This window comes from Podarcis liolepis (assembly GCF_965112155.1).
Source record: "Podarcis liolepis genome assembly, chromosome: 1".
Classification (NCBI taxonomy): domain Eukaryota; kingdom Metazoa; phylum Chordata; class Lepidosauria; order Squamata; family Lacertidae; genus Podarcis; species Podarcis liolepis.
This window is the reverse complement of record NC_139554.1, coordinates 82,322,215-82,347,082: the sequence shown is the minus strand read 5'-3', so window position 1 is coordinate 82,347,082 and position 24,868 is coordinate 82,322,215. Positions and strand designations below refer to the sequence as shown.

Below are 24,868 nucleotides of genomic sequence, written 5' to 3'. Positions count from 1 at the left end.
GTGGTACCTTGGGTTAAGTACTTACCGTAATTCGTTCCGGAGGTCTGTTCTTAACCTGAAACACCACTTTAGCTAATGGGGCCTCCTGCTGCCACCATGCCTCCGGAGCATGATTTCTGTTCTCATCCTGAAGCAGAGTTCTTAACCCGAGGTGCTATTTCTGGGTTAGCGGAGTCTGTAACCTGAAGCGTATGTAACCCGAGGTACCACTGTAATAAGTTAGAAATAAATAAATAAATAAAACGAATATTTGTTTCCTTTGCACCTACATGTGTACATATATACTGTATGTAATCTGCTAGCAGAGGATATAATTTCATGCATTTGATGAAGTGGATCCAGGTTCCTGAAACCTTATGCCATAATATACTTGTTAGTGTTTTAGATGCTACATGACTCATTTCTTTTTTGCCTTCATCTTCTGCGTTGTAAGTATTTATGTGCAGCGCACTCTGTGACCACACAAGCCTGGCAAAAACTCTGTTGACAAGGTTTGAAGAAAATAAAGCACTGTGGTAATGCAACAAGACAGCCCTTTTTGTTACAGGATAAGCTAATATTCATTTCTAATTCAGTAGCAGTTTCGAGAATCAGATGCATAAGAGATGCAAGCCTTAGAGACCATACAATGCAAGACAAACCTGAAACGCATTGTAGTCCTTAGATTTCCACCCACCCCTTGACATTCACCACAATACATGGTGCCACAATGCCAAAGAAGGAAACAATGATGTGATCCCAGGGTTCATATTTATCTCATCATAAGTATACCATTGCCAAAGACCTGAACACTATGTATTCAGAAAAAGACCTGTACTGTACTTGGTTGCTCACCTGAGGACATATTTACATCATTGGCTTAACTGACTTAAACACAACAGCCATTAATAGTGAAAGTGGTGTGGAACTCTGATGACATACTTTGCATTTGTGGGTTGAATTCACACTTGCTTTCAAATGATTTCTGGCCATTTTCAGATGACACAGTTGTAACATGGAAGCCTGCTCCAGTGAGCTGGGAAATCTAGATTGGGCAAATTGCAGTCATTTATTTCCATTCATGGCTTGCAGTGAGATTTGAGCGCCGACAGCTGCCAAGCTTTTAGGTGAATTGTATGAAGTGTGTCACTAGAGCTATTTTCATCAAGGCTGAATTTTGACACCCAAGTCACAAATTGGCTCGGTTTTCTTTCCGGCTCCTTGGAATCTTGTCTGCTTGGGGGCCGTGCAAGCGGTGATGTTTCTTGAGGCATTTTTCAACAATTTGGTAGGAGTCAACTTTTTGCTACATGGTTATATTTAACCATGCAGCAGTTTGCTTCTTTTTATGTTTGGAAACAAATTTGAACCCACCCTTGTGTATTATGCAAGCAGTGAATAAAGCAACTTCTGCCATGAGCCAACAATGTCTCCTGCCTTGATGGGACGCTCCTTCTCGATCACGTTGGTTACTCTCCATTTACAGTACTTAGGAAAACAAACAGGCATGGTGGAAAAGGGAGGAGAAGAAGAAGAAGAAGAGTTTGGATTTGATATCCCGCCTTTCACTCCCCTTCAGGAGTCTCAAAGCGGCTAACATTCTCCTTTCCCTTCCTCCCCCCACAACAAACACTCTGTGAGGTGAGTGGGGCTGAGAGACTTCAGAGAAGTGTGACTGGCCCAAGGTCACCCAGCAGCTGCATGTGGAGGAGCGGAGACACGAACCCGGTTTCCCAGATTACGTGACTACTGCTCTTAACCACTACACCACACTGGCTCTCGGGAGGAGGCCTAACATAGATCACACAGCAAATCAGTCAGACAGAACATGAACAACTCTTCTAACCACTGGGTCATTTTACTACTAGGGTAGTAACTTGGATAAATGAGCAGTGGGAAGCCTCAAGGCATCAGAAAGACCAGTGAAAAGAACATGATTGGAGGGAAGATGGTCAGGACCACCTCTGTGTGTCCACCATCTGTCTTGTACGATTCTCCTGTGCCTTTATTAGCTATTCGATATACAGCACTGGTCACAAGTGAGTCTTCTTCTGCCCTGACAGATTTCCCAGACATATCATACACTCACAAACACAGTTTGTGAACCAGGATAAAACGAAAAGCTTCATAATACACTACCAAATCTGCCAGTCCTATTGCAGGTTACAACGGGCCATGTGATATTTAAATGTAGGACGGTCTGCTCTTTGAAGCCTGGTCCAATTATTCCTTCTCACTATACACACACCCCTTCCTGCTCCTGTTGCAACCCTGGTTAAGGGACCCATTCAGTCTCTATTTGGCCACAAGAGGTCAGAGCTGCTTCAGAAATGAAAAGACGTGTTGGGAAGAGTGTTTACTTGAGTGGATTGAGTGGGTTTTGTGATGAAGAGGTTAATCCCATAGTTTTCACCAGGTTTTCACTGTCACCCTAGGAAGACATTTTAAAACAGGCTTCGAAAGGATAAAGTCCTTGGCAAACAAGGCGTTTGAACCATGGGTTTCTCCCAACCAAGAACTATCGCAGTTTAGTTCCCATAGCAATGTTTATAGGAAACATGCTCTGTCAGGCTGTGAAAGATGCAAAAAAGGACAGTGACAATATTTGTGTAGCTTGTGTTGCCAGCGAAACATTATTTAGGTCTCTGTCATTGAGGAAGATCTTTCCCAGAGGAAGCTGGACTGACACAGACTGGGATTCTGTTCCTAGGCACTGCTCAGGTCAGAATATTAACATGCTTTGGGGTCTTGCCCCTAGGCTATTAGTAAATTTTCTATATGGTTAAGTACTAGCTATATAATCTGTCCCTTTATGGAAATAAGGTTGCAACCCTAAATAAATTTGCCAGTCATTAAATTCTGTTGAATTCAGTGGCATTTCTGACCAGCTTGGGGAGGGGGGTAGGTTCAGACCACAAGGCTTGCTTGCCCTTACTTCTTAGAAGAGTGGGTGCTTCCAACATACCACATGCTACACAGACATATGAGAGCTTTGCTCTCATATCACAGCAAAATACTGTTGTCTTGTGCCCAGCCAGTTTAGGACCTATACAAGTCTCACCCCATCTCAAGGATGAACACCTTGGCCCAGATGGAAATGTGCCTTTATGAAGCTGCTATATCTCAGCTTGCCTCCAAATATTCTGCTCCTGTAGAATTTCCTCACCTTCCCAGGACAGAGACAGTCCTAGGGCCTTGCTGTGGGAACAATATAATAAAGTGTCAGAGAGTGGGAAAATGAGGCCCAGATATGAAAACAGAACCTAGATTTCTGTTCTTATTTATTTAGGTTTCGACAGCATGGTACAATTTTCAATTCTAATTTCAGCCAGTGCATTGCAACTTTTTTTTTTAAGGAATAAGAAAATTAGAAATTTATTTATTTGGTTTTTCAGATTAAAATTTTACAGTCACATATCCAACATACAACATAAAAACAAGATTCCAAGGAATCTCTTGGACTTCCTACTGTCAATCATTTGTTCCTGCATCTTTTATAATAATCAAAATCTTTTATCACTCCATTGTATCCAAAATTCACCATTAAACTACAAGTGATATTCCAATCCTACTAATGATTTTAACTGTTTACAATTGTCTTTAAGATAAGTTATAAATTTCCCCCATTCCTTATTAAAAATGTTGGTCTTCCTGATTCTCATTTGTTTCATGTGTGCTCTCTTCAAAGTATTGCTTCCTTCTTTTCTGCTGGCTCCATTTCTTTTCATCTGAGTGGTCTCTGAATCCCTCTCTTCCGCCTTTCATCTAAATGCCTCATGCTTCATAAAGAGTAGCCCTGTTGCTAAGAGCTCCAGGACTTTTGCCACCAATGAAATACATCTCGTTCCCAATGTACCTCCACGAAGGCAATGCCTCAAGGCATCGGGTCTCTAGCGGACATTTTGCTAGACAGCACTCTCCCCTATAGGGGAGAAAAATGTTTCCTGTGGTTCTCTTCACCAAGACCGGAGTTGCTCAGAGGCTGCTGGGAGAACTGATTTCTCTTCACCTTGCCCTGGCTCCATCTGCCCCTTCTGAGAAGTGGGAGCTGTGATTGAAAGAGGCACCTGTTGGCTTCCTGATAAAAATAGGAGCGTCCAGTTACCCATCACAGTAGGGAGGGTGGGTGTATCAACAGAGTAGTAAACAATGAGAAAAGGCACAGCATGCACAGTGGAGGGGGGAAGAGAGGCTGAGAGGAGGAAGCAGGAGAAGGAGAGAGCAAGGGAGAGACTGAGCAGAAGACCAGCCGCTTGGTAGGTGCAACCTCATTTCCAAAGCCCCCTCTTTTCCCAGCAGCCCACTGTAGGGGTTCAGTACTCAAAAAGAACTGTTTGTGTGCACGTGTCTAGATAAGTGTTCATTCTGCAAACATGCCGGGATGGCCAAATGGTGGCTCTGGAGCCATAGTCAGGTCCCAAGTACAGCTCCTGGACACTCAAGAGAGAATGATAGAGTGGAAGGAAAGTCCACCCTGTGCTTTGCTCTCCTGTTCATTCAGGGCCCAAGGAGCAGAAACAGCCACAAAAAGTGAGGCAAAGTAGGGCTACAGATGAGGCTATGTGGGGCTACTTAGCATCTCTGCAATATGGGCCCTTCTTCAGGCGTGGAAGGGAAGGGGCCTTTTCAGCAGTGACTCCCCAAAAGAGGCTTACCTGGTGTCTATGCTGATGCTATTTGGTTGCCAAAGACCTTTCTACGTCCGTAGGCTTTTTAATATAACCTATTTTTACCTCTACCTCTTTATTTATTTAACGTCTACACCACCTGCTTCTTCCAAGGAGCTCAAGGTGGTGTACATGGTACTCCCCACACCCCATTTCACCCTCACAACAACTCTGTGAGGCAGGTTAGGTTAAGAGATGGTGACTGGCTGAGTGGAGATTGAACCCTGGTCTCCCAGTTCACAGTCCCACAATCTGAACATTACGACACTTCTGCAGATTGCTTTTATGGTGCTCTTTTAAACCCTGTTGTCTTCAGTGCTTTGTCTTAAATTGGGAGTCAATGAAAGACTGGGTAGGTTTCCCTAAAATGAATATTAGAGTTGTCTCATATTTTATGGTTCTGTTTCTTCACCTTCTGAATTTTTGCCTGTCACAGTTGAAAGTGGTTTCTGGTGGAAAGATGCAGTAATGTGCAATACTGTACCTGCTGAATTTCTGACTGTTTCACAGTGGCGTTCAAGCAGGGGTAGCCAATATGGGGCCTGCCAGTCATTGTTGCCCCCCAGGGGCGCCGACTTATAAAAAATATTGGGGGGGCCCATACCGGGGTCCTACCCCGGGAAGTTTTCTAAGTTCCAATGTCAGCGGCGCCCGGCAGAGCAGCCCTCTCGGCCACGGCAGCCTGGCTCTCCCAGCCCCCGGGGGCCGCCCTCCTCCCTCGCGCACCCGCAGCGTTCCCGCCCGGGGAGGCAGCGCCCCCAAGGACTCAGGTTCGGTTGTACCTGAGAAGCCGAGCACCTTGGCTCCCAAACAAATCAGCTTCTGAACAATCGAAACCTGGAAGTGAGTGTTCTGGTTTTCAAATGATTTTTGGAGGGCGAACATCTGGTGCGGCTTCCGATTGGCTGCAGGGGGCTCCTCTGGCAGAAGCCGCACTCTGGTTTTCAAATGGTTCCGGGAGTCGAATGGACTCCCGGAACGCATTCTGTTCGAGAACCAAGGTACACTGGACACTCGGGTTGCGAACGTGATCCATGTGGGAGGCACGTTCGCAACCCGCAGTGTTCGCAACTCACATTGCTGCGTCTGCGCACACACAGGTTGTGATTTAGCGCTTCTGCGCATGCACAAGTGCCGAAACCTGGAAGTAACCCATTCCGGTACTTCTGGCTTTCAGTGCATCCATAACCTGAAAATGCTTAAGCTGAAGCATCTGTAACCCAAGGTATGACTGTATGTACCAGTCCTAAGGAACTGGCCAAGTAAGGCAATCAGCATCTGCAGGTCCCTTGACAGACAGGAGAGAAGCCACACTCTTGGATTTCTGTTGGTAGATGCCTCTTCCTGAGATGCTTGTATTATGCTAATCATAGAATCATAGAGACAGAAGGGACCCCAAGGTCATCTAGTCCAGCCCCCTGCAATGCAGGAATCTTAGCTCAAGCATCCCTGACAGATGGCCACCTAGCCTCTCCCAGGGAGCAGAGACCGTCTGAACAGCTCTTATTGTCAGAAAGCTCTTCCTGATGTTGAGCCGGAAAAGTCTTTCAAAGCTGCTGCACACCTTTGTTTGGGGTCCTCCCCTCCTTGCAAATGTCAGTGGGAAGGAGGGCTCTGTTTCAACAGAAAAATAAAGATTCCCCCTTTCTTCCAGCTTCCACTCATTCGTCTCCGACTGATAATGGACTTGGGAGGCTTTGAGCCCCTTGGGGAGCTGAGCTGTAAAGGACAACCTCCAATTTTCATGCATCAGAAGGAGCCCAGGAGCCCCATCGGGGCTTACCCTGTGCAGGCTGGTTCCCCCCACACACAAACACACACACTGGGTTGCAATTTTGTGGGTCAGCTTTGGCTGGGAGAGGCAGCCCCCCATTAAGTCTCTGCCAGCCCAATAGCACAGCCCCCCCCGCCAAGTCCATGGCAGGAGACAGGCAGCAGCACCCAGACCCCAGAGGCTGCCCCCCCCAGCCGCTTCCTTGGTCCCACAGGAAAGCCAGGCAGGGGCTGCACAGCCTGCCCTCCGCCTCTTCCTGCTGCCCCCAACAGACAACCAGGCCTGCAAGCTTCCTCTTCTGACATCGCCCAGGCCCCCATGCAGCCCCCCACCAGCAAAACGCCCAGGAGTTTGAAGGGACCCGAGGGCCACGCAGCCAAGGGGTCTAACTCTGCAGGGAAAGCTTCCTGTCTTTCCTCTGCCCCCTCCCCACCGGAAAGGGATGGTGGCTGCAGGCTCTGCCCCCCCTTAACATCTGCAAAATGATTAAGGCTGATACATTGTGTTACAGGATTTTATCTAGGTAACTTCCCTGACCTGTCAAGTTGAAAGGGTACATTCAGGCATAATATTTGCAACATTTAACAACTTTAAAGATGTGCCCCCCCTGTAATTTCCATAACAGTTGGAAGGACAAAAATATAACCTCCTATGACAACTCCTGGAACCCATGAGCTTTAAGACAAAGATCATGCATGGACAAATGTAAAGATCTTTGGAAAGTATTGATCGAAACCACAGTAACAAACGAATCAATGTATCTTCAAGGGAAAGAATAAGTAGATCCATTTGCATATATAGCTCTGTAGGCTTAATTATATTCCATTGTTATTTTGTTATTGCTCTTTTCCTCTGCTTCTATTTATTTTTAATGCATGTAACCTTTTTATTCCCCCTCCCCCTCCCGCCAATTTAACTCCTTGTAATACTCTCAATAAAATATAAGGAAACAAGAAAGGAGATTCCCACAAAACATTAGGAAGGCCTTTCTGGTGGTGAGAGCAGTCAGACAGGGGAAGGGGCTTTTAGGGAGAGGTTGGGGGGGGCATCTGCCAGGGATGCTTTAGCTGTGAGTCCTGAATTGCCGGGGGTTGGACTGGATGACCTTTGGGAGAGAGAGAGAGAGAGAGAGAGAGAGAGAGAGAGAGAGAGAGAGAGATGTACACACCTGAGCCTGCAAGGGGCAGCCAAGCCCCCTTCACCGCCTGCCCCCCCGCCAGCCCCCTCTCCCCTCCTCCCTAGGCGGCAGCTCCGCCATGACCACAAACGGCGGCGGCAGCAGCAGCCGTGCGCGGCCCGGGCTCCCCTCGCCGGCCGCGGGAGCCAAGGCGCGCGACGAGGCAAGGGAGCCGGCGCCCGGCAGAGCAGCCCTCTCGGCCACGGCAGCCCGGCTCTCCCAGCCCCCGGGGGCCGCCCTCCTCCCTCGCGCACCCGCAGCATTCCCGCCCGGGGAGGTGGCGCCCCCAGGAGAGGCGGCGCCCCCAGCAGCCGCGCGCGGCCCGGGCTCCCCTCGCCGGCCGCGGGAGCCAAGGCGCGCGATAATTTTTTAAATTATTGGGGGGGCTGAGCCCCCCCAATAAAATTTTTGAGGGGGCTCGAGCCCCCTCAGGCCCCATGGAGTCGGCGCCTATGTTGCCCCCTCCCCTCAACTCCCATCATCCTTGACCATTGGCAGTGTTGGCTGAGGCTGGTGGGAGCTGGCTCTCAGGAGAGGGTTTTTGGTGAGTGGCTCTGGTTTAAACATATTGGCCACAGTGCCCTAAACCATTATTTGATTCCAAATGCACATATGCTGGCAAGCCAAGAAAATTCCATTATCATTATTTGTATGTATTGGGAAGTAAGGTACTTGGAGACAGCCTGCTTCCAGACAGAGGCTTAATTTGCAAACGAGACACTGAGATATTGCAAATGGGATATTGGCAACAGAGCTGGGGTTTCGGGTTGTTATTTATTTATTTATTTATTTATTTACCAGCTTTTCCCTGGGAGAGGTAACTTCAGATGAAATGGGAGATATAGGCTGGCACTTTAATGGCAACAAATTGGCTGCTAAGACCCTGCATGCATGAAGAACAGTGATCCCACAATAAACCCTGTCTGGAAACACCCTCCCACTGTATTCATTGGGGCTTACTCTCAGGAAAGTGCGTATAATTCAGCCTTCATGACCTGCCTCTAACTATCTGGTAGTACAAGGAGCTGAGCTTGAATAAATCTCAACAAGCCGACTAGTTTTCTTATGCCTCCAATAATCCATTTCAAAATCTTGGAAGACGTACAGTCACCCACCACCTTTGTGCACCTATATTCTCAGGGGAAAGATGAGCAGAGATGCCAAAGCTTATGTATATAAGAAGAGTCCTAGTGGATCAGGCCCATGGCCCAACTAGTCCAGCATCCTGTCCTCACAGTGGCCAACCAGATGCCTGTGGGGAGCCTGCAAGCAGGATATGAGCATAACATCACTGTCCTGTGGTTTCCCTGTGGTTTCCAGCCACTGGTACCCAGAAGGATGCTGCCTCTGATTGCGGAGGCAGACCGTGAATGAGGCAAACCAAAGAGGCTTCCTTTTGTATATATGGCCAATGGCCAAAGGCCACGTCAAACTTTGCTCCCTTGCTTCCTGAGCATCCAGTCTGTGAATTGGGGAAGGCCTGTCACTCAGTGGTAGGTCAAATGTATTATGTGCGAAAACTCCCAGAATCTCCTGGTTAGGCTGCCCAGGCCAAAAAGAGGTCATTCAGCAGGTATAGTTACAGAAATTTCCTCTTTCACACTACTATTCCCCTGGCTTCTTTTTCATCTAGTCACTCGACTCCAGGAAGAGCTGGAAAGGACCTGGTCTAAAACCTTGGAAGACCATTGGTTTGACTGATGTAAGGGATCTTCCTTTATTCCTAATGAGCAGTTTAATTTGATGGAAGGAGTTTTAGGAGGGTCTCTGTGAAGACCGGTTTCTTTTCAGCTTTACAGATTGGGAAAACAGCTGAGGCAAAATTCAAAGCAAAATTGATGCAGAGCCCCATAATTCCTGAGCTCACCCCATTATTCATTAGCTCAAACAACAGCTAACAATCCTATTTCCTTCAATTCTAGGAAAACCTTTGTATGCATTGTGACTGGTCAGCCATACTGGTTTGAAGGGTTCCTTTCTTCAGTGAACCCAAAGTTGCTCCCATCACTCAGTCATGCCACCACTGAGCACCCCTGAGGGGAAAAGAATGCTTGTATAGTATTCGCAGTCAGTCTAGTTCAGCAGATTTCCATGTCCGAAGAACACCAAACAATTTCAGACAAAGCAAGGATAGAAAGTGGCCATCACTGTCTATTGTGTGATGCCCATAGTTTTAACAATGAACTGTGGGAAGATGTACTTTCTTTGTCTATCCTGAATCTCACAACATCCAGGTGCTAGTGTTATGAGAGAGAAAAACATTTCTCTGTCCACTTTCTTGCACTGTGCATAATTTTGCACACCTCTAGCATGTTACTCGCCTTTTCTGTAAACACAAAAGCCCCAAATGTTGTCATCTTTCTTCATAGATGAGTTGTTCCCAGTGGCGTAGCGTGGGGGGTGCAGGGGGGGCCGGCCGCACCGGGCGCAACATCTGGGGGTTAGGGTTAGGGGGCGCAAATCCACGGGTTAGGGGGCGCAAATTACTTGCCTTGCCCCGGGTGCTGACAACCCACGCTACGCCACTGGTTGTTCCATCCCCTTAGGTGCTTTGCTGGGATCCTGCACAAGGTCCCAGGTTCAATCCCTGGCATCACTGGGCAGGACTGGCAGATCCCAGTCTGAAATCCCAGAGTCACTTACAGTCAGTGTCAACAACACTAAGCTAGGTTGGCCAATGGTCTGATTCAGAATGAGGCAGCTTCCTAAGCTGCCATAGTGTGAGAATTTAGGGTGCCAATGAGTTGTATAGGTGCCTGTAGGAAATCCAAGAATGGAATAGCAACCAGTGGGTGAGGATAAGCCTGAGGGACATTTGTAGGGACATGAGATCACAGCAAGGGCTGACCAGGAAGGACTGGAGGGGTGCAGGCGATTGCTTCTGCATAACTGTTCAGAGGTCTTGATACTGCAGCTGCCAATACATCTTTATTGGATAAATTGCACAGTCTTAGCTGGCAGCAGAGCTGCCTTTCCGCTCTAGTCCTCGTTTCCTGTATAAGAGCTTCCTTCGTTGAAGGTGTCAGAATGCTTCCTAGAGCCTCTCTCTGCATAGGACTCTGACAGTCCTTACTGTGCTAACAGCACAGCAGAAGTGTTAAGAACTGGGGTCGGTGTTCAAACCCTTTAAGTGTGGGCTGCACTGACAACGAAGCAGCGTTAATGACAAGAGTGTTTATTTGAGGAGTGATGAAAACAAATTGTCAGTAAACTGAAGTCTGGGGTGAATGTGATTCAACCCAGCAATCTAAATGCATTCCCAGCCAGCTAATTCCATCCATACTCTCCCTCTCCCTCTCCCTCTCCCTCTCCCTCTCTCTCTCTCCCTCTCTCTCTCTCACACACACAATGTCAATATTCCCACCCATACCCCAACTGCCATTTAGTGCTCCCTTCAACTCCCTGCTCCCTCTTAACATCCATTACTTCAATCAAACCCCCTCCCCTCCCCTATAAACACAAACCCCAAACATGGTTCCTTAACAGCACTGTAAGATGGCACAAGAGCTACAGAAGAGTGATAAGAATGTGTGGCCTCCTTAACTGAAAGAGCCCATTCATTTTCAGTGCAATCCTACAAACGGATAGTGCTTAGTGGTATCATGGTGTTGGATTAGGACCTTGGAGGCCAGGGTTCAAATCCCCACTCGGCTGTGAAGCTCCCTGGGTGACCTTGGGCCAGCCACTCGTTCAGTCTCAGCCTTGCCTACCTCACAGGGTTGTTGTGAGGATAAAATGGGGAGGGGTATATGGACCACCTTGAGCTTCCTGGAGGAGAGATGGGATATGAATGTAATAAATAAATACATAATCCCAAGTCCCACAGAGTTCAATGGGACTTATTCCTGGGTAAGAACATGTAGGATCATTGCCTTCGGAAGACTGAGCCGCTCTTTGCTCAGATGTTCTGGGCATCCTGACCTCTTGACTGTATCTGAAAATGTCAGAGGGTTATTTTTAGCAGGTGACAGCGCAGCTCACCTGCCCCTTCTCCCTATAATTGCCTCTTGCACGTTACATCCCTGAATCACTGGCTGCTCCTGGTGTTTGTCAGCAGGTTTTATTTAAAGATGATTTACTAAGTGACAAGGAAGGAGTGGGTAGGGGCTTACCCCTGCCTCCTCGCCTTAAAGGATCTATGAAGTTCTGTTTCAGATAGGTGGCTGCTGTTTTGCAGGGCTGACTAAAGAGTAAGGTGGCTGCCTGAGGCAGCTGATTTGGGGTGTTATTATGAACGGGCATCACATTTTTAGTTACTTAATTTATTGTAATATATTTTCTGCCTGGGAGCGGTGCTCAGAGGATTTGCTGCCCCACATGCTTAATAATAATAATAATAATAATAATAATAATAATAATAATAATAATAATAATATATTATTTATACCCCGCCCATCTGGCTGAGTTTCCCCAGCCACTCAAAATAACTCATCCAGCTTTTGAGACTATTATGTACCTTGACTTGAGGAGAGGGCTCACCATTTGCTGTTCCACCTTGGGCAGCAACACGTATTGGCCCAGTCCTGGTGCAAGGCTTGCCAGGGATTCTCGTGACTAATTTAGCCTTCTGCGTAGCTCTGCCTGTCTCCGTAGAAAGAAGCCGGATTAGGACACATGTTGGGCAGGATCTACGCCAAGCCATACTTATGAGCCCACCGGATTCCTGAACTATAAGCTAGGCTGCTTCCTTTACTTAGACACAGGTTGATTCACATCAGTGCAGTGCACCCTTCCCTGGAATCTGTGAAGCAAGGAGCTTATCCAGACGCTATTCTAAAACACCCAAGTATTCTATATTACCTTCTGGCTGAAAATTATTGTCTACCACATTGTGGGGAAGGTGCAGTCACACCATTTCCTTGAGCGACAGAGACATTTAAAGCAGCACCATGCGTGAAACAAGAATCTATGTTCACTGCCTCGAGTGTAATTACCTTCTCACATAGTTATATCACACACAGCAAGACCCCTGGCCTGGCTGGGCTCCTGCTGTGTAGCTTAATATTTCCATAGCTCTTAAAGACTATTTATAACATACACCCAGCAGAGGGCATCCCTTTTACTCTCCCCCGCCCCTCCAGTACTGCTGGTGGAATTCTTGGTGAAACTTGAGAAGGAAGTATTTGTATTCCAAAAGGTGTAGTATAGCAGGGATGGGGGGATCCGTAGCTTTCCAGGTATTTGCTGGACTACAACTCCCATCATTCCTAGCCATTTGCTATGCTGGCTAGGGCTGATGGGAATTGGAGTCCCATAACAACTGGAGGGCTGCCCCTCTTCTATGGGCCACCTCACACATGTATGCTAAGGTTACCAGATTTTTTTCAATGCGTCCAGGGACACTTTTCAGTTTCAATGGATTTTGTATGGGGACTGATTTGTAAATTCGGGGACTGTCCCTGGGAAACGGGGATGTCTGGTAACTTTAATGTATGCTGATCACATGATGACTGCCACAGACACGGATGACTTGCATGTGTGAATAGGCCACCATAGATAGATTTGTCACAATGCCTCAAAAATCCAGTGCTTTTCAATGAAGTCGCTCATGTAACTGCCAGTTATCAAGCAAAGAGAAGTCAAGTGTTAACTATGTATCTGGGGGAATGTGAAGGGCAGATCCTTGCTATACATTTAAAGCATATTCAACACACATTTAAAGTGCATGACTCCCACCCACACCCCAAGAATCCTGGGACCTGTAGAGAACTACCATTCCCAGCACCTTTAACAAACTACAGTTCCCAGGATTCTTTGGGGGAAGTCATGCACTTTAAATGTGCTCCGGATATGCGTGAAATGTATACCGTCTGCCTGCCCTAATAGTTGCAACAGTTGGTATCAAAGAATGACACATTTTCGCTCTCTGATTTTCACGTTTTGTCCCTTGCCCTGTGAATTTCCAGAACTGGAGCTGGAAGAGGCCAGCTTCATTCTCCACTGAAGCAGCCAGAGGAACTTGACACCATGGAGGCCGAAGGCACTAAGGAGCAGCAGGGGGAGAGCCAGCAGATCAATGGACTGGAGCACCAGAGCGAGTCAGGAGATGCTCAGGTTGAGGCTCATGGAGAGAGTGAGGCTGGGAAAACAGAGGCTGCTGCTGGGAAGGAGAGCAAGGATGAGAATGAGCCTGCAGGAAAGGCTTCGGGGGCCGAGGAGATGCTGGGATCTGAGACCAAAGAGAAAGCAGAGGAAGCCGGAGAAACCAACCAGGCAGCCTCTGAGGATAGAGTGGCCGTGGGTGTATCTGGAGCAGAGCCCAAGGAAGAAGCTGAGGTTTCTGGAACACCAGAAGAACGGCAGGAAGAGAAAGGAGCAAAAGCTGATGCCTTGGAGAGAAACACCAGCACTTCCAGCGCAGAGGTGGGAACAGAGTGTGTTTCACTCCCTGTCTTGTGCATCTCATTCCCCTGGCTGCCTTGTCTTGCTCTCTTTTAGCTTATATGTTAGTTTCTTTCCTTTATAGCAGCCTTCACTGCTCCAGATGTTTTGGACTACAATTCCCATCAGCCCCAGCCAGCACCCCAATTCTGTGTAGGTCTATTGCACCTCTTTGTCTTCAAGGTTCCATGAGACCTTTTGCATTTCCATTAACACATTACTCCCAATAGTTAGCTAGTAGCTTTATATGCTGCCTTTAACCCCATATTGGAACTCAAGGTGGTGTCCATGGGATTTCTGGCTGGTCCCCCACCCCGGCAGTGGCCGGACACAAAAGCAAAGCAGGCCATGCAACTGCCAGGGGGCTGGACCAGCCGTCTGAGACAGAAAGAAAAACAGAAGACGAATGAGACTGATTTTAGGAGGAGTTTATGCACAAACAATTGTGTCAGCCACTCGTTTCTGTCTCCATGTGTAAGTGGCTCCTTTGCAAAGCTAAGACACCAGGTTTCAAAATAGTTTCTGGGAAACACTGAGGATGCAGGAAGGAACATAGATATGCTCTGGGAATGGTAAACAAGGTGACAGGCAAATGTCTCACCCTACAATTCGTGGAGACTATCCACAGGGCTTGGCTTATTTATAAGGTTTTCGTTCTGTCTTATCGCATATGGCCCCAAGGCAGCTTACAATTGGTTGTTGGTGGTGCTGGGTGATACCTGGTTTTCAATATTGTAATATATCATCGACTAAACATCACAATATACCGATATATCGCAATGTCTGAAATAAGGATGGAACTATGCAGAAGCAAATGGGGTAATGTCCTGGCAACTGCTCCTGCTTGGGGGGGGGGTCCTAAAACTAATATATTTTTACTTACTGTTAACATATTGTTACAACTGTTATTTTATAGTACAGAACAACAGGGGCAACAGGAATCATGAGAGAAGTGACGATCGGCTTCTTGGTTTTCCCCACATCACAATATTTTTGTACATAGCGCACAGACACTGTGATTCACAGTTTATCGCCATGTCAAATATAATGAAATTATGTCAGATATTATGAGACCATTATCATGGTGTAGACTTCAAACCAATTGGGGATGATGTATTGATATATCACCCAGCCCTAGATGTTGGACTCCACTCCAGATTAATGTAGGGTTTACTCCTTATCCCACAAGACAGTGGAGCTTACAATAACCACACTGAAAATGTGTTTTGGCCTGTCCCTTCTCTCTTATTCATGTAGGGCCGAACTGGCAGCACTTCAGATGAGCCTCTCTCGCCAGAACCAGAGGAGGAAGAAGAATTCTGGCCAGAATTCTCTCCAAGTTCTCCTGAAGAGAGCCCACAAAGCCCCACAGAGTTCAAAAAAGTGGAGACGGGTAAGGAAAATATGATTCAGCACACTGAAAATTTAAAGCAGAGGTGGGGCCAATCTTGCAGCCTATAGGCCAATCTTGACCTGCCTGGCTGTTTTCACCAGGTCAAGCCCACCCATTGGCTGACATAACCAGTGAAATCAGCCAATGGGCAGGAGGACAGGGTTTAATCCTGCCTAGGTTGTGCTGCCCTATTCCCAGCAGGATCACACAGTCTAGGCAGCAGGATTTAATATTCTCTCATGAGCTGATGAGCAGAGATTAAAACCCTTTCCCTCTTCTTTTAATTGGGCATGGGAGGTGAGCCACGGCTGCCACGCCCACTTATTCAAGGTCACAGTTCTCCACTGCTGCCATCCACCTGTTCGAAGCAGTGCTGTTTGAAGCAGCCTCTGTCTCCTTTAAAGGATCAAAAGATACTTTGCAAAGCCACGGAGCGGATTTTGACAGGTGGTCTCCTCTGCCTGCCTGTCAATTATATATTATCACAGTGACATCACAGGATTGACAAATGTGTGGCCCCCACTCAGTTCTCAGATTGGGCCTGCAAGGCTGATCCTGAGAAGAATCTGTCCCGTGGAGCCCAAAAAAAAGTTTCCCCATTTAATAGGAAGTACGAAATACACTTGAGATTAAAGCTCTAGGTGGCACTCTTGATTTATTGATTGAAAAGGTACCTTACATGGAATGTGGCAACAGACACAGAATCCTGAGAAACTCAATTTTATTTTATTTAAAGCATGTTTCTAGCCCTCATCATTCTGAAGGCATAACTGAAAGCAAGCAGTAGCTTCACTTCCTACATACGGGGATTTCCTGCATGACTGCATAGGATCCCTCACAGTCTTCAGTCACATTTCACAAGTTGGGAATGGGTGCAAAAGCAATGCCGAGAACAGTGATGGAGAAGTGTTGGGTATCTGTGTGTTGTTTCCCCTCTCCTCATGCCATTTCTCACATCATTTCAACACAAGTGTGATTTTTTTAAAGGTATAACTTTCTGTAATTCCATCTAGGAAGCACTCCTTCAGGCCCAACTGCCCCTGAAGCTGCCACGGGGAACAGCACCAGGTGAGACAGAGTCTCTGAGAGCAACCCTGGCCTAGTAGGGCTGTGTTGTGTGACCCCTTGCTATCACGGGGCAACGTACACAGAAAGCACAGCTCAGCAATGATGGTGATGACAAAGATTCTGTTGCCTCATGGAGGAGTGCTGCTAGGTACTTAACGGGTTCCAGGCAGCACACAAATGTCCATGAAATGCATAGTGTGCCTCTGGGCATATTAAGATGCCAGGTTGCTGAGGTCTCACCAGCACTGCATTTTGCAATGCACTCAGACAACTTGAAAGCAAAGATAGATATATGGTTGGGGAAAGGGGCAAGAGATTTGGGGTCTGAGGGGGGAAGACCACCACCACAGCTCTGTGTCTTGGGCCTGGGGACTGGGACTTCAAACATTGCCCTGCAAAGAGCACCAGGTTGAGATTTTAAGGCAGCAAAAACTATACTGAGCAATGATGGGGAACTTGCAGACCTTCAGATGTTAGACTTCCATCACCCCTGACCATTGGCCATGCTGGCTGGGGCTGATGGGGGTCCAACCACATCTGGAGCACCCTAAGTCTCCCGCTCTTGCCATGGAGGACCACTACCATTATAATATTTCCCCCTTCCCTCAGAGTGGCACTCGTCAGGACTGATGGGGATGCTTTTCCATGAGTGGTGAGGGGAAGGGCCTTCTCCTGGCCGCCATCTTGGCCTCTCCTCCTCCTCCTCCTCCTATTTTGAGAAGTTCTGGACTGAGAGGTGATCACAGGTCTACCTACTGCCATGCCCTCATCCAATACCTCTCAGCCTTCTTGGGTTTGCTTGTTTGTTTACTTGCTTTTGGTTCTCAGCACTGAAGCAGTCCCAAAGGGGGATGAAAAGCAACTGCCAGCTGCTGAGGGAGCAGCCGCTGCCCAGGAGGAGAAGAAGAAGAGACCCACTTTTGACAGAAGAGAGATGACAAGGCCTCGTATGCCACCCAGAGCTCAGTCCCGCAAGGCCATCATGGATAAGTTTGGAGGGTAAGCCTGGGACTGCACCACTGGGTGCCTCCATTGCAATCCTTCACTGATTTTCTCTTTCTCTTTCTTCATTGCCCCACAGCCTTTGTACTTCCTGCGTAGTGCATGCATGCTTCCTTCTGCCACAACTCCTAGATAGTGCAATGCATTTTAGGAGCAGACACAAAGCCTAAACCCGCAAATGTTGACTAGGTTCAAGGGAACTTGCTCTCAGTTAAGGTACACAGGGGGCCAGCTTCAGTTGTTTTACACTTTTCATCAAACAGTACCACATTTGTATGCAGCCAGATATTATTTTATAATCTCTCTGTTTTAAAATGTTCATTTACCACCTGTCATTTCCAGGAGGAGCACAAGAATAAAAGCAGTGTCATAATTAAAATCAATAGCCAACATATTTAAAATCGTTAACAGCAAGTTAAAAAAGAGGCCCGAACTATAGCATGTTCTTTATTCTGGTACATGGATAGCCGAACAAGGTAGAGAAGGCAGCTTTAAAAGATAGCTTTGTAAGAGTTTGCAAAATAGATTGTTCCATGTTAAAGAGAAAGAGCAGGGCCAGCACCACCACCTGTCCTTCTCAGGTAACTGCAAGGGCCCTCAGCATTCTGGCACTGCTGTATGCAGTCCTGAACCACACTCAGATCTTGATTCCTTGCCTCTGCACCAACTGGCTGGATCTAGGCACCCTCTTCATTTCACACAGCTTCCCCACATCCAAGCATTGCTCTGGGGCATTCTAAGAAGACCTAGACGTGCAGCACTGCTTGGAGTGCTGCCACCACAACCAGCTAAGCCTGCCAAAGGCAAGCACACCAACTCCTAGGGGCCAAAGCCGTGTGTGTGTGTGTGTGTGTGTGTGTGTGTGTGATTTTTTATTAATTTTTCATTAATAATACTCCAGTTGATACAATGCCAAATCTTGCCACATCATAATACAAATCATAAAGCCAATTATACATTCCAATTTATATATTTTAAAAAGACCTCCCATGTTCTGGCCAGTCAGAGAAAGTTTTTGTTTCTTGTTCCTGCTTTTTCTGGGGCCAAAGCAGTTTTGGGCCCCTCAATGTTTTGTTTTGTTTTGTTTTTGAGGTGGCTGATCCCCCTCAATGTTCAGAGGATGTTCAGCTGCATTGCTGGCTCCTGGCACGTCATGTGGCATCGGGACGTTGCATTGGGCCCCCTCAGTCGTCTTGAGAAGATGGCGCCTCTGGCCAGGGGACACAGAGAGAGGAGGGGACCCAGCAAAAGACACGTTGCCCGGGTGGCCCTCAAACCTACAACTGGCCTCGATAGAGAGGTTTCTCTTGGGCAGATCAGTGCATAGATAAGAATCTAAGCAATCAACTAGAGAAAAGGCCGCAGACGAGGAACCTTATTATTGTGTGGACAACATTCCAGGTGCCACGTTCCAGGGGTAAATGGGGCTGGAGGGAATAGTGGGTTGAGCAAAGGATGGGGCTCTTGTAGGCTACATTTCAACAGCAAAGAAGCCAACAGGTTCTGTACATGCATATCCCTCTCCAGCCAGGTAAACAAGAGGCATTATCAGAGTTCAAGGGCTCATTCCAGCCAGGCAAAAGCTCTCAAGGAAGGCGTGCAGCAGGGATGGTGAGGGGTATAGCCAGGGGGCAGCAGACAAAGGCCTGCATTCATTCATCTAGCCTGAGGTTACTCATCTCAAGTATAGGACTTCATCCTAAAGAGGCAGATCTGTGCCCCCAAGGCTGGCCAGTAGAGAAGAATGGGGAAATATAAATCAAATCAGTTAAATTTTTATAGTCTGTGGATTCCTGGGAAGCATGTCTTTATTCTGGCTCTAGTCACTCATTATCTTCTCCCTCTTTTGGTCATTTCCCTACTTCCCTCCCAAAGGGCTGCAACCGGTCCTGCCCCCAATATCAAGAAGACGGGAGGTGCCAACACAGTGAAGACTATGTTGCTGGAGTGGTGCCGGGCGAAGACCCGTGGCTATGAGGTAATGAGTCTGTATAAACTGTGAAACTCAATGCCTCCTTAAGTGGTCCTTCAGCTCATGACCCCACTGTTCCCCAGGGATGCAGCAGGCACCCTCATTTCCCTTATGAAGATGGTGTTGGTCATGCAACTTGTGTGTGTGATCAGCTGTTCTATGACAATAAGATGATTTCTTGTGAAATATGAGTGTATTTTTTTCCTGGTACAGAGGAATGTTCCCTGTTCTTATTAGATAGCATCAGCATCAGTGTGTGATCAATACTGTGTGATCTCCACAGTCAGTCCCAACAGGTTGTCAAAGGTGGCTGTCGCTCTCATTTTGTGTTAAGCCATGCCCCCCATGCCAGTCATTTTATGACTAGCACCCACAGCACTCTCAAAATTTGAAATGAGCCCATTGATCCAAAAGGCTGGTGATCCCTGCAATGCATATTGGAATGCCTTGACATAAAATTACTGACCATAGAGGCTTGTCTGAAGTGTTGCTGAGAAACTGCAGATCCAGCCAAGTCATGTGGCGTTTTTAAAGACTAACAAATGTGTTATGGCATAAGCTTTTATGAACTGCTACATTGCTGCCCCGATAAATTCCTTAAAGATGTCCAAAGACTCTTTTTTGTGTTTGCTGCAACAGACTCACATGGCAACCTCACTGGAAATTGAGAAAATGTCCATGAAAAATGAAGCACTTGGAACGTTCTAGAAGGGCTATATAACTGCTTCCATTTCCCTACACTTCAGATTGTGGTGGGTTATAAATAGGCACAACGTAACCTCCGGTTTATGTTAATACTCTGTGCTTATCACCCTCAGATACATTTTGTAATTCCTCAAAATAGTAGCACTATTTGTCTCACTCTCTCTCACACTAATACACACCCAAGAACAGTGCAATCTTGCCAAGAACAAACTGTTGGAGAAAATGTACCTATAAACCAAACCTGAGATTCTCCCTACACAGAGGTGCCAGCCACAATGACAAATTCGTGGGATTTCCACCCACAGGTTGTTGGGTTTTTTAAAAAAAAAATATCAAAGCAAATAGTAATGCATCTTTCAAGTTCCATTTGGTCACTTCTGAACTTCTGTTTCAAAGCAGTAATTGCAATATTCCCACAACTGATTATCAAGGAGCAAAAGCAGTCTGAGCTGCTGTTTGGATTTAAAAGGGCTTTGGTAGACAATTGTGCAAGTCTTTTTCCTGACTTTAGACACTTGCTAAGCAGGCAAGTAATTTCGTTTATTACAGATTCAGCAGTCGTTCCTTCTACACATTTGTATTTTAACTGTGGTGAAAACCTGCCTTTCCCAACCATTTCAGTATTATACATGGTAATGCCATGACCACAGCTATACCAGACATCTTCAGCGCAAACAGATACGTATTCATGAGTCTCAAAGCAGAAAGAGGCAGTGTGGTTCAGTGCTAGAATGTTGGTTTGGATGTTTCCATTCCCACTCAGACTTGATGCTCATTTGGTGCCTAACCTACATCACGGGGTTGTTATAAAGATTTTTTTAAAATAAGAACTCCATTCACATGACCCTGAAACGATTGGAAGTAAGGAGGGACATAAATGGGATGGATGAATAAGCAAACTACTGCAGATATGCTGCTAATCGTAATTAACACCTCTTGCAGCTGCTGGGGTGCAGGGCGTAGAGATTGAGTGTAAACCCAAGGAGAGAAGACAGGTGGGCCCTGTTTATGTTTCTCTTTCTCATCCCCAGCACGTGGACATCCAGAATTTCTCCTCCAGCTGGAGCAGTGGCATGGCCTTCTGCGCTCTCATGCACAAATTCTTCCCAGATGCTTTTGACTACGCTGCACTTGACCCAGCAAACCGCAAAGAGAACTTCACTCTGGCCTTCTCCACTGCAGAGTAAGCACCTTCCCAGACCCCAGGACCCCACAACCATAGGGCAGGTTGGGCTGGGTGGAAGAGCCAGGCCACACTTCCACATACCCACATCCTGGTGATTGTGGGTGCATTGCTGTTTGCTGCAGTGAACATGTAAACAAATTTATACTGTACCTGTTTCAAATTAATAATAATAATAATTCCCCCAGCCACTCTGAGCAGCTCCCAACAGAATAAAAAGGTGGTAAAATATCAAATATTAAAAATTTCCCTAAATATGGCTGAATTCAGATGTCTTCTAAAAGTCAGATAGTTGTTTATTTCCTTGACATCTGATGGGAGGGTGTTCCACAGGGCGGGTGCCACTACCAAGAAGGACCTCTGCCTGGTACATGTAACAACATTTAGACCTTATCTACACTTACCTCCCCCCCCCCCCCGCTCTTTCCAGGCACAGGCCCACACTTTAAAACTCTGTGTCCTTGAAAAAGCCTGCTCTTTAAAGCTGAAGCGCAACAAGCAGCAATTTGTGTTTTCCACAGATTGTTGTTTGCTTGGATTCAGATTTAAAGAACTGGCTTTCACTGGGAAAATGCCAAAGCAAAAAATGGGGAGGGGGGCACTCAGACTCAGACACGGAGCTTTAAAGAGTGGACTTGTCTCTGGAAACTGCAGAGGAAAAGTTATGTGTGCATAACAGCAATCCAAAGCACAGCTAAACCATTTCAAACAACTGAGCAACAAAAAACAACAAAGCAATAGTTGTACATTTCAGCACAAGTTAATATCAGAGTGCAACAACAACACTTGGGTATAAAGAAATACCAACACGGGGGCGGGACAGGCGGGACAGGGTGCTATACCCAAGGAAGCCATTTCTCCTGTCTCTTGACCTCTGTAAGCAGGGTGAGCTGGAGAAGGGCCTCGGAAGGCGATCTCTGCATGCAAATAGGCTTGTTTGGGAGTAGACAGCTTTTCCCATGCCATGCCAGCCATAGGGAGCTGTAGTCCAAAACCTCTGGTCTCTTTACACCTTCCACATGTGCCTGAGGAACATGGCGTAAACAAAGCCAGAGTCAAAAAGCACTAATAGGGATGTCTCGCCATCTGTACCCTAGCATGTAATGTATTATATGGGCAATGGTTTCTTCATGAGTGGGGAACCTGCTGCCATCCAGGTGTTGCTGGGTTCCCAGTACCAGCAGCTCCAGCCAGCACAGCCAAGGATGTTGGGAGTTGGAATTCAGCACCCAAAGCACTGCACGTTACGCACACACACACACCCCCGCGCTTTAGATCACAGTTCTCTTTGATCCCGTGCCAACTTTCCAAAGTCAAAGGGATGGGGCGGCTTCACTGTTTTCTGGTTTAAGAGTTATGTTCAAGAGATTCCCTGTAGCATCTGTGAAAGTGAAAAAGGTGCCAAGCTAAATCTGGATGCTCTTTGCCATCCTCTTCCCAGGGAGCTTGCTGACTGTCCCCAGCTTCTGGATGTGGCCGACATGGTACGCATGAGTGTCCCTGACAACAAATGCATCTACACCTATGTCCAGGAGCTTTATCGCAGCCTGGTGCAGAAAGGGCTTGTGAAGACCAAGAAGAAATGAGAACGGAAGGCAGGCTTGCCTTTGAGGCTTACTGGAAGCTGGAGGGAAGGTTTGGCAGAACAGGTGAGAAGGGCTCCATGGAGGACCTCTTCACTAAGTGAGAGCGTAATATAATGGCCAGTAGGGGACGCGGGTGGTGCTGGGGTCTAAACCACCGAGCCTCTTGGGCTTGCCGATCAGAAGGTCGGCAATTCAAATCCCCTTGACGGGGTGAGCTCCCATTGCTCTGTCCCAGCTCCTGCCAACCGAGCAGTTCGAAAGCATGCCAGTGCAAGTAGATAAACAGGTACCACTGCAGCAGGAAGGTAAATGGCATTTCCGTGTGCTCTGGCTTCTGTCATGGTGTTTTGTTGCACCAGAAGCATTTTAGTCGTGCTGCCCACATGACAAGGAAAGTTGTCTGTGGACTAACGTCGGCTCCCTCTGCCTGAAAGCGAGATGAGTGCTGCACCCCATAGTCGCCTTTGACTGGACTTAACCATCCGGGGTCCTTTACCTTTTTTATATATATAATGGCTAGTAGAAATGGGGGACAGGACACTGGCTCAGTCATTATCACATTTCTGGAAGGAAGCAACCTTATTTTAACATTAATACCATGCCTTACAGAGCGGTAAGTTATAAAAAGCTCAAGAAGGATGTCAAAGACAGAGCCATGGTTTAAATCAGGGCTGCCAAACAGAATTATCTTATCGAGTCCTGTGACTTCCCCAGTGAGGTCTTTGGCCTCCCTACCTCATGCTACACAATTTGCTGAACCACCTCTAGAGTTTGAAAATGATGTGTATCGTAGAGCCAAAGGGATCACCCACCAATTGCATGTCTCAAATTAGCCCCACACCCCATTAGCAGGAAAGGTATCAAAGCATATGACATCTGCAGCCAAGGGTGTCATGTTGGTTGGTGGTATTTAGTCAGTAGAAAAGGATATTTGGATGACAGGGGCATTAAAGGTGGCAGGACTGGGTGATGATGGATAGCTGTTTTGGCTGAGAGGGCTGGTGGCAGGTGTTTTGGCATGCAAGAAGCTTTTGGAGGTTTGGCAGTGGCTAGTGGGAAGAGGGGCTAAAGTGGGAGGTTATGAGCTGAAAGTGGGTGCTCAGCATAGGAGTGTGAAGTGGCAATTCCGGGCAGCACTGGTGACAGGATAGTGGCAGGCAACATGTGGAAGCAAGGGACATTGCTAACCATAATCCTACTGCTGGTCTCCTCCTCCAACCCAACCAGGGCAAACAAACCAGTGGGGTTTTTGGTGCAGATTATGGGTGTGGTCCATCTGTATCTTATTTGTAGGTAAGATGCCCCCCCAACCCTTTTGGATTCTCCTCCTCTGCACTGGAAATTACAGCTTCCCTTAGGCTAAAGTGGGCTCAGATTCAGGATTTTCTTCTTTTGCTTTTCAGAGAGAAGGCGACATGGGATGTCCCCTGGTCTCTGTTCTGCCATTTCTTGTGCACTGCACTGGATCAAACCAAAGTGGCTTTTGCTCTAGCATTTAAGTCTGCTATACACAAACTTTCTGCCTGTGTGCTTTTGAGATGTGTGGGGAAATGGATCGTTAACTCTGTCCTGTAGGTGCTTCTAGTCACCTTCAGCAATCTGGCCTCCAAGGAACCAAAGGCCTCTGTCATAAACGGGCATGGTGTGGAACAAGGAAGTCTCTCCAGAAAATTACCACTGCCCATTTCACGTAGTATTCTCTTGGCTGCAAATGCTGGCAAGTCCTCTTCCAACCCGTGCTGTGCTTCTCTTTAACCTCACTCACTTCTCCTTACTGAGCATCATTAAAGCACAACTGTTTGAAGTCCTAGGCAACTAGGCAGTGTCTGTGATTCCTGCCCACCCCAAAGCAAACTACAGTTCAAGTCCCATCCATCAATGGTGAGGTTACCAAGGAGATAGTATGAACAGCTCTCCTTTAAGATATTAAGCACAAGGCACACTAGAGCTGTGCAACGTACAGGGAAAACACAACCTCATC

At 47.1% G+C, this 24,868-nt stretch overlaps 1 protein-coding gene across 1 annotated transcript; it reads left to right on the top strand.

Annotated features, from left to right (window-relative positions):
- Positions 1 to 4,092: 4,092 nt before the first annotated feature.
- SMTNL1 (smoothelin like 1) lies at positions 4,093 to 24,695 on the top strand. The gene is made up of 9 exons (XM_083510890.1): positions 4,093 to 4,235; positions 13,504 to 13,960; positions 15,236 to 15,371; positions 16,385 to 16,439; positions 17,268 to 17,438; positions 19,317 to 19,419; positions 21,150 to 21,301; positions 22,743 to 22,950; positions 24,291 to 24,695. The coding sequence occupies exons 2-8, from the start codon at positions 13,565 to 13,567 to the stop codon at positions 22,885 to 22,887; spliced, it is 1,158 nt and encodes a 385-aa protein (XP_083367016.1). The 5' UTR covers positions 4,093 to 4,235; positions 13,504 to 13,564; the 3' UTR covers positions 22,888 to 22,950; positions 24,291 to 24,695.
- Positions 24,696 to 24,868: the final 173 nt, after the last annotated feature.

Excerpts from the sequence above, each read along its gene's own strand:
- SMTNL1 (XM_083510890.1), top strand. The coding sequence starts at position 13,565 with ATGGAGGCCGAAGGCACTAAGGAGCAGCAGGGGGAGAGCCAGCAGATC. Across the intron at positions 17,439-19,316 it reads ATCATGGATAAGTTTGGAGG|GGCTGCAACCGGTCCTGCCC; the intron begins GTAAGCCTGGGA and ends TCCCTCCCAAAG. Across the intron at positions 21,302-22,742 it reads CTGGCCTTCTCCACTGCAGA|GGAGCTTGCTGACTGTCCCC; the intron begins GTAAGCACCTTC and ends TCCTCTTCCCAG.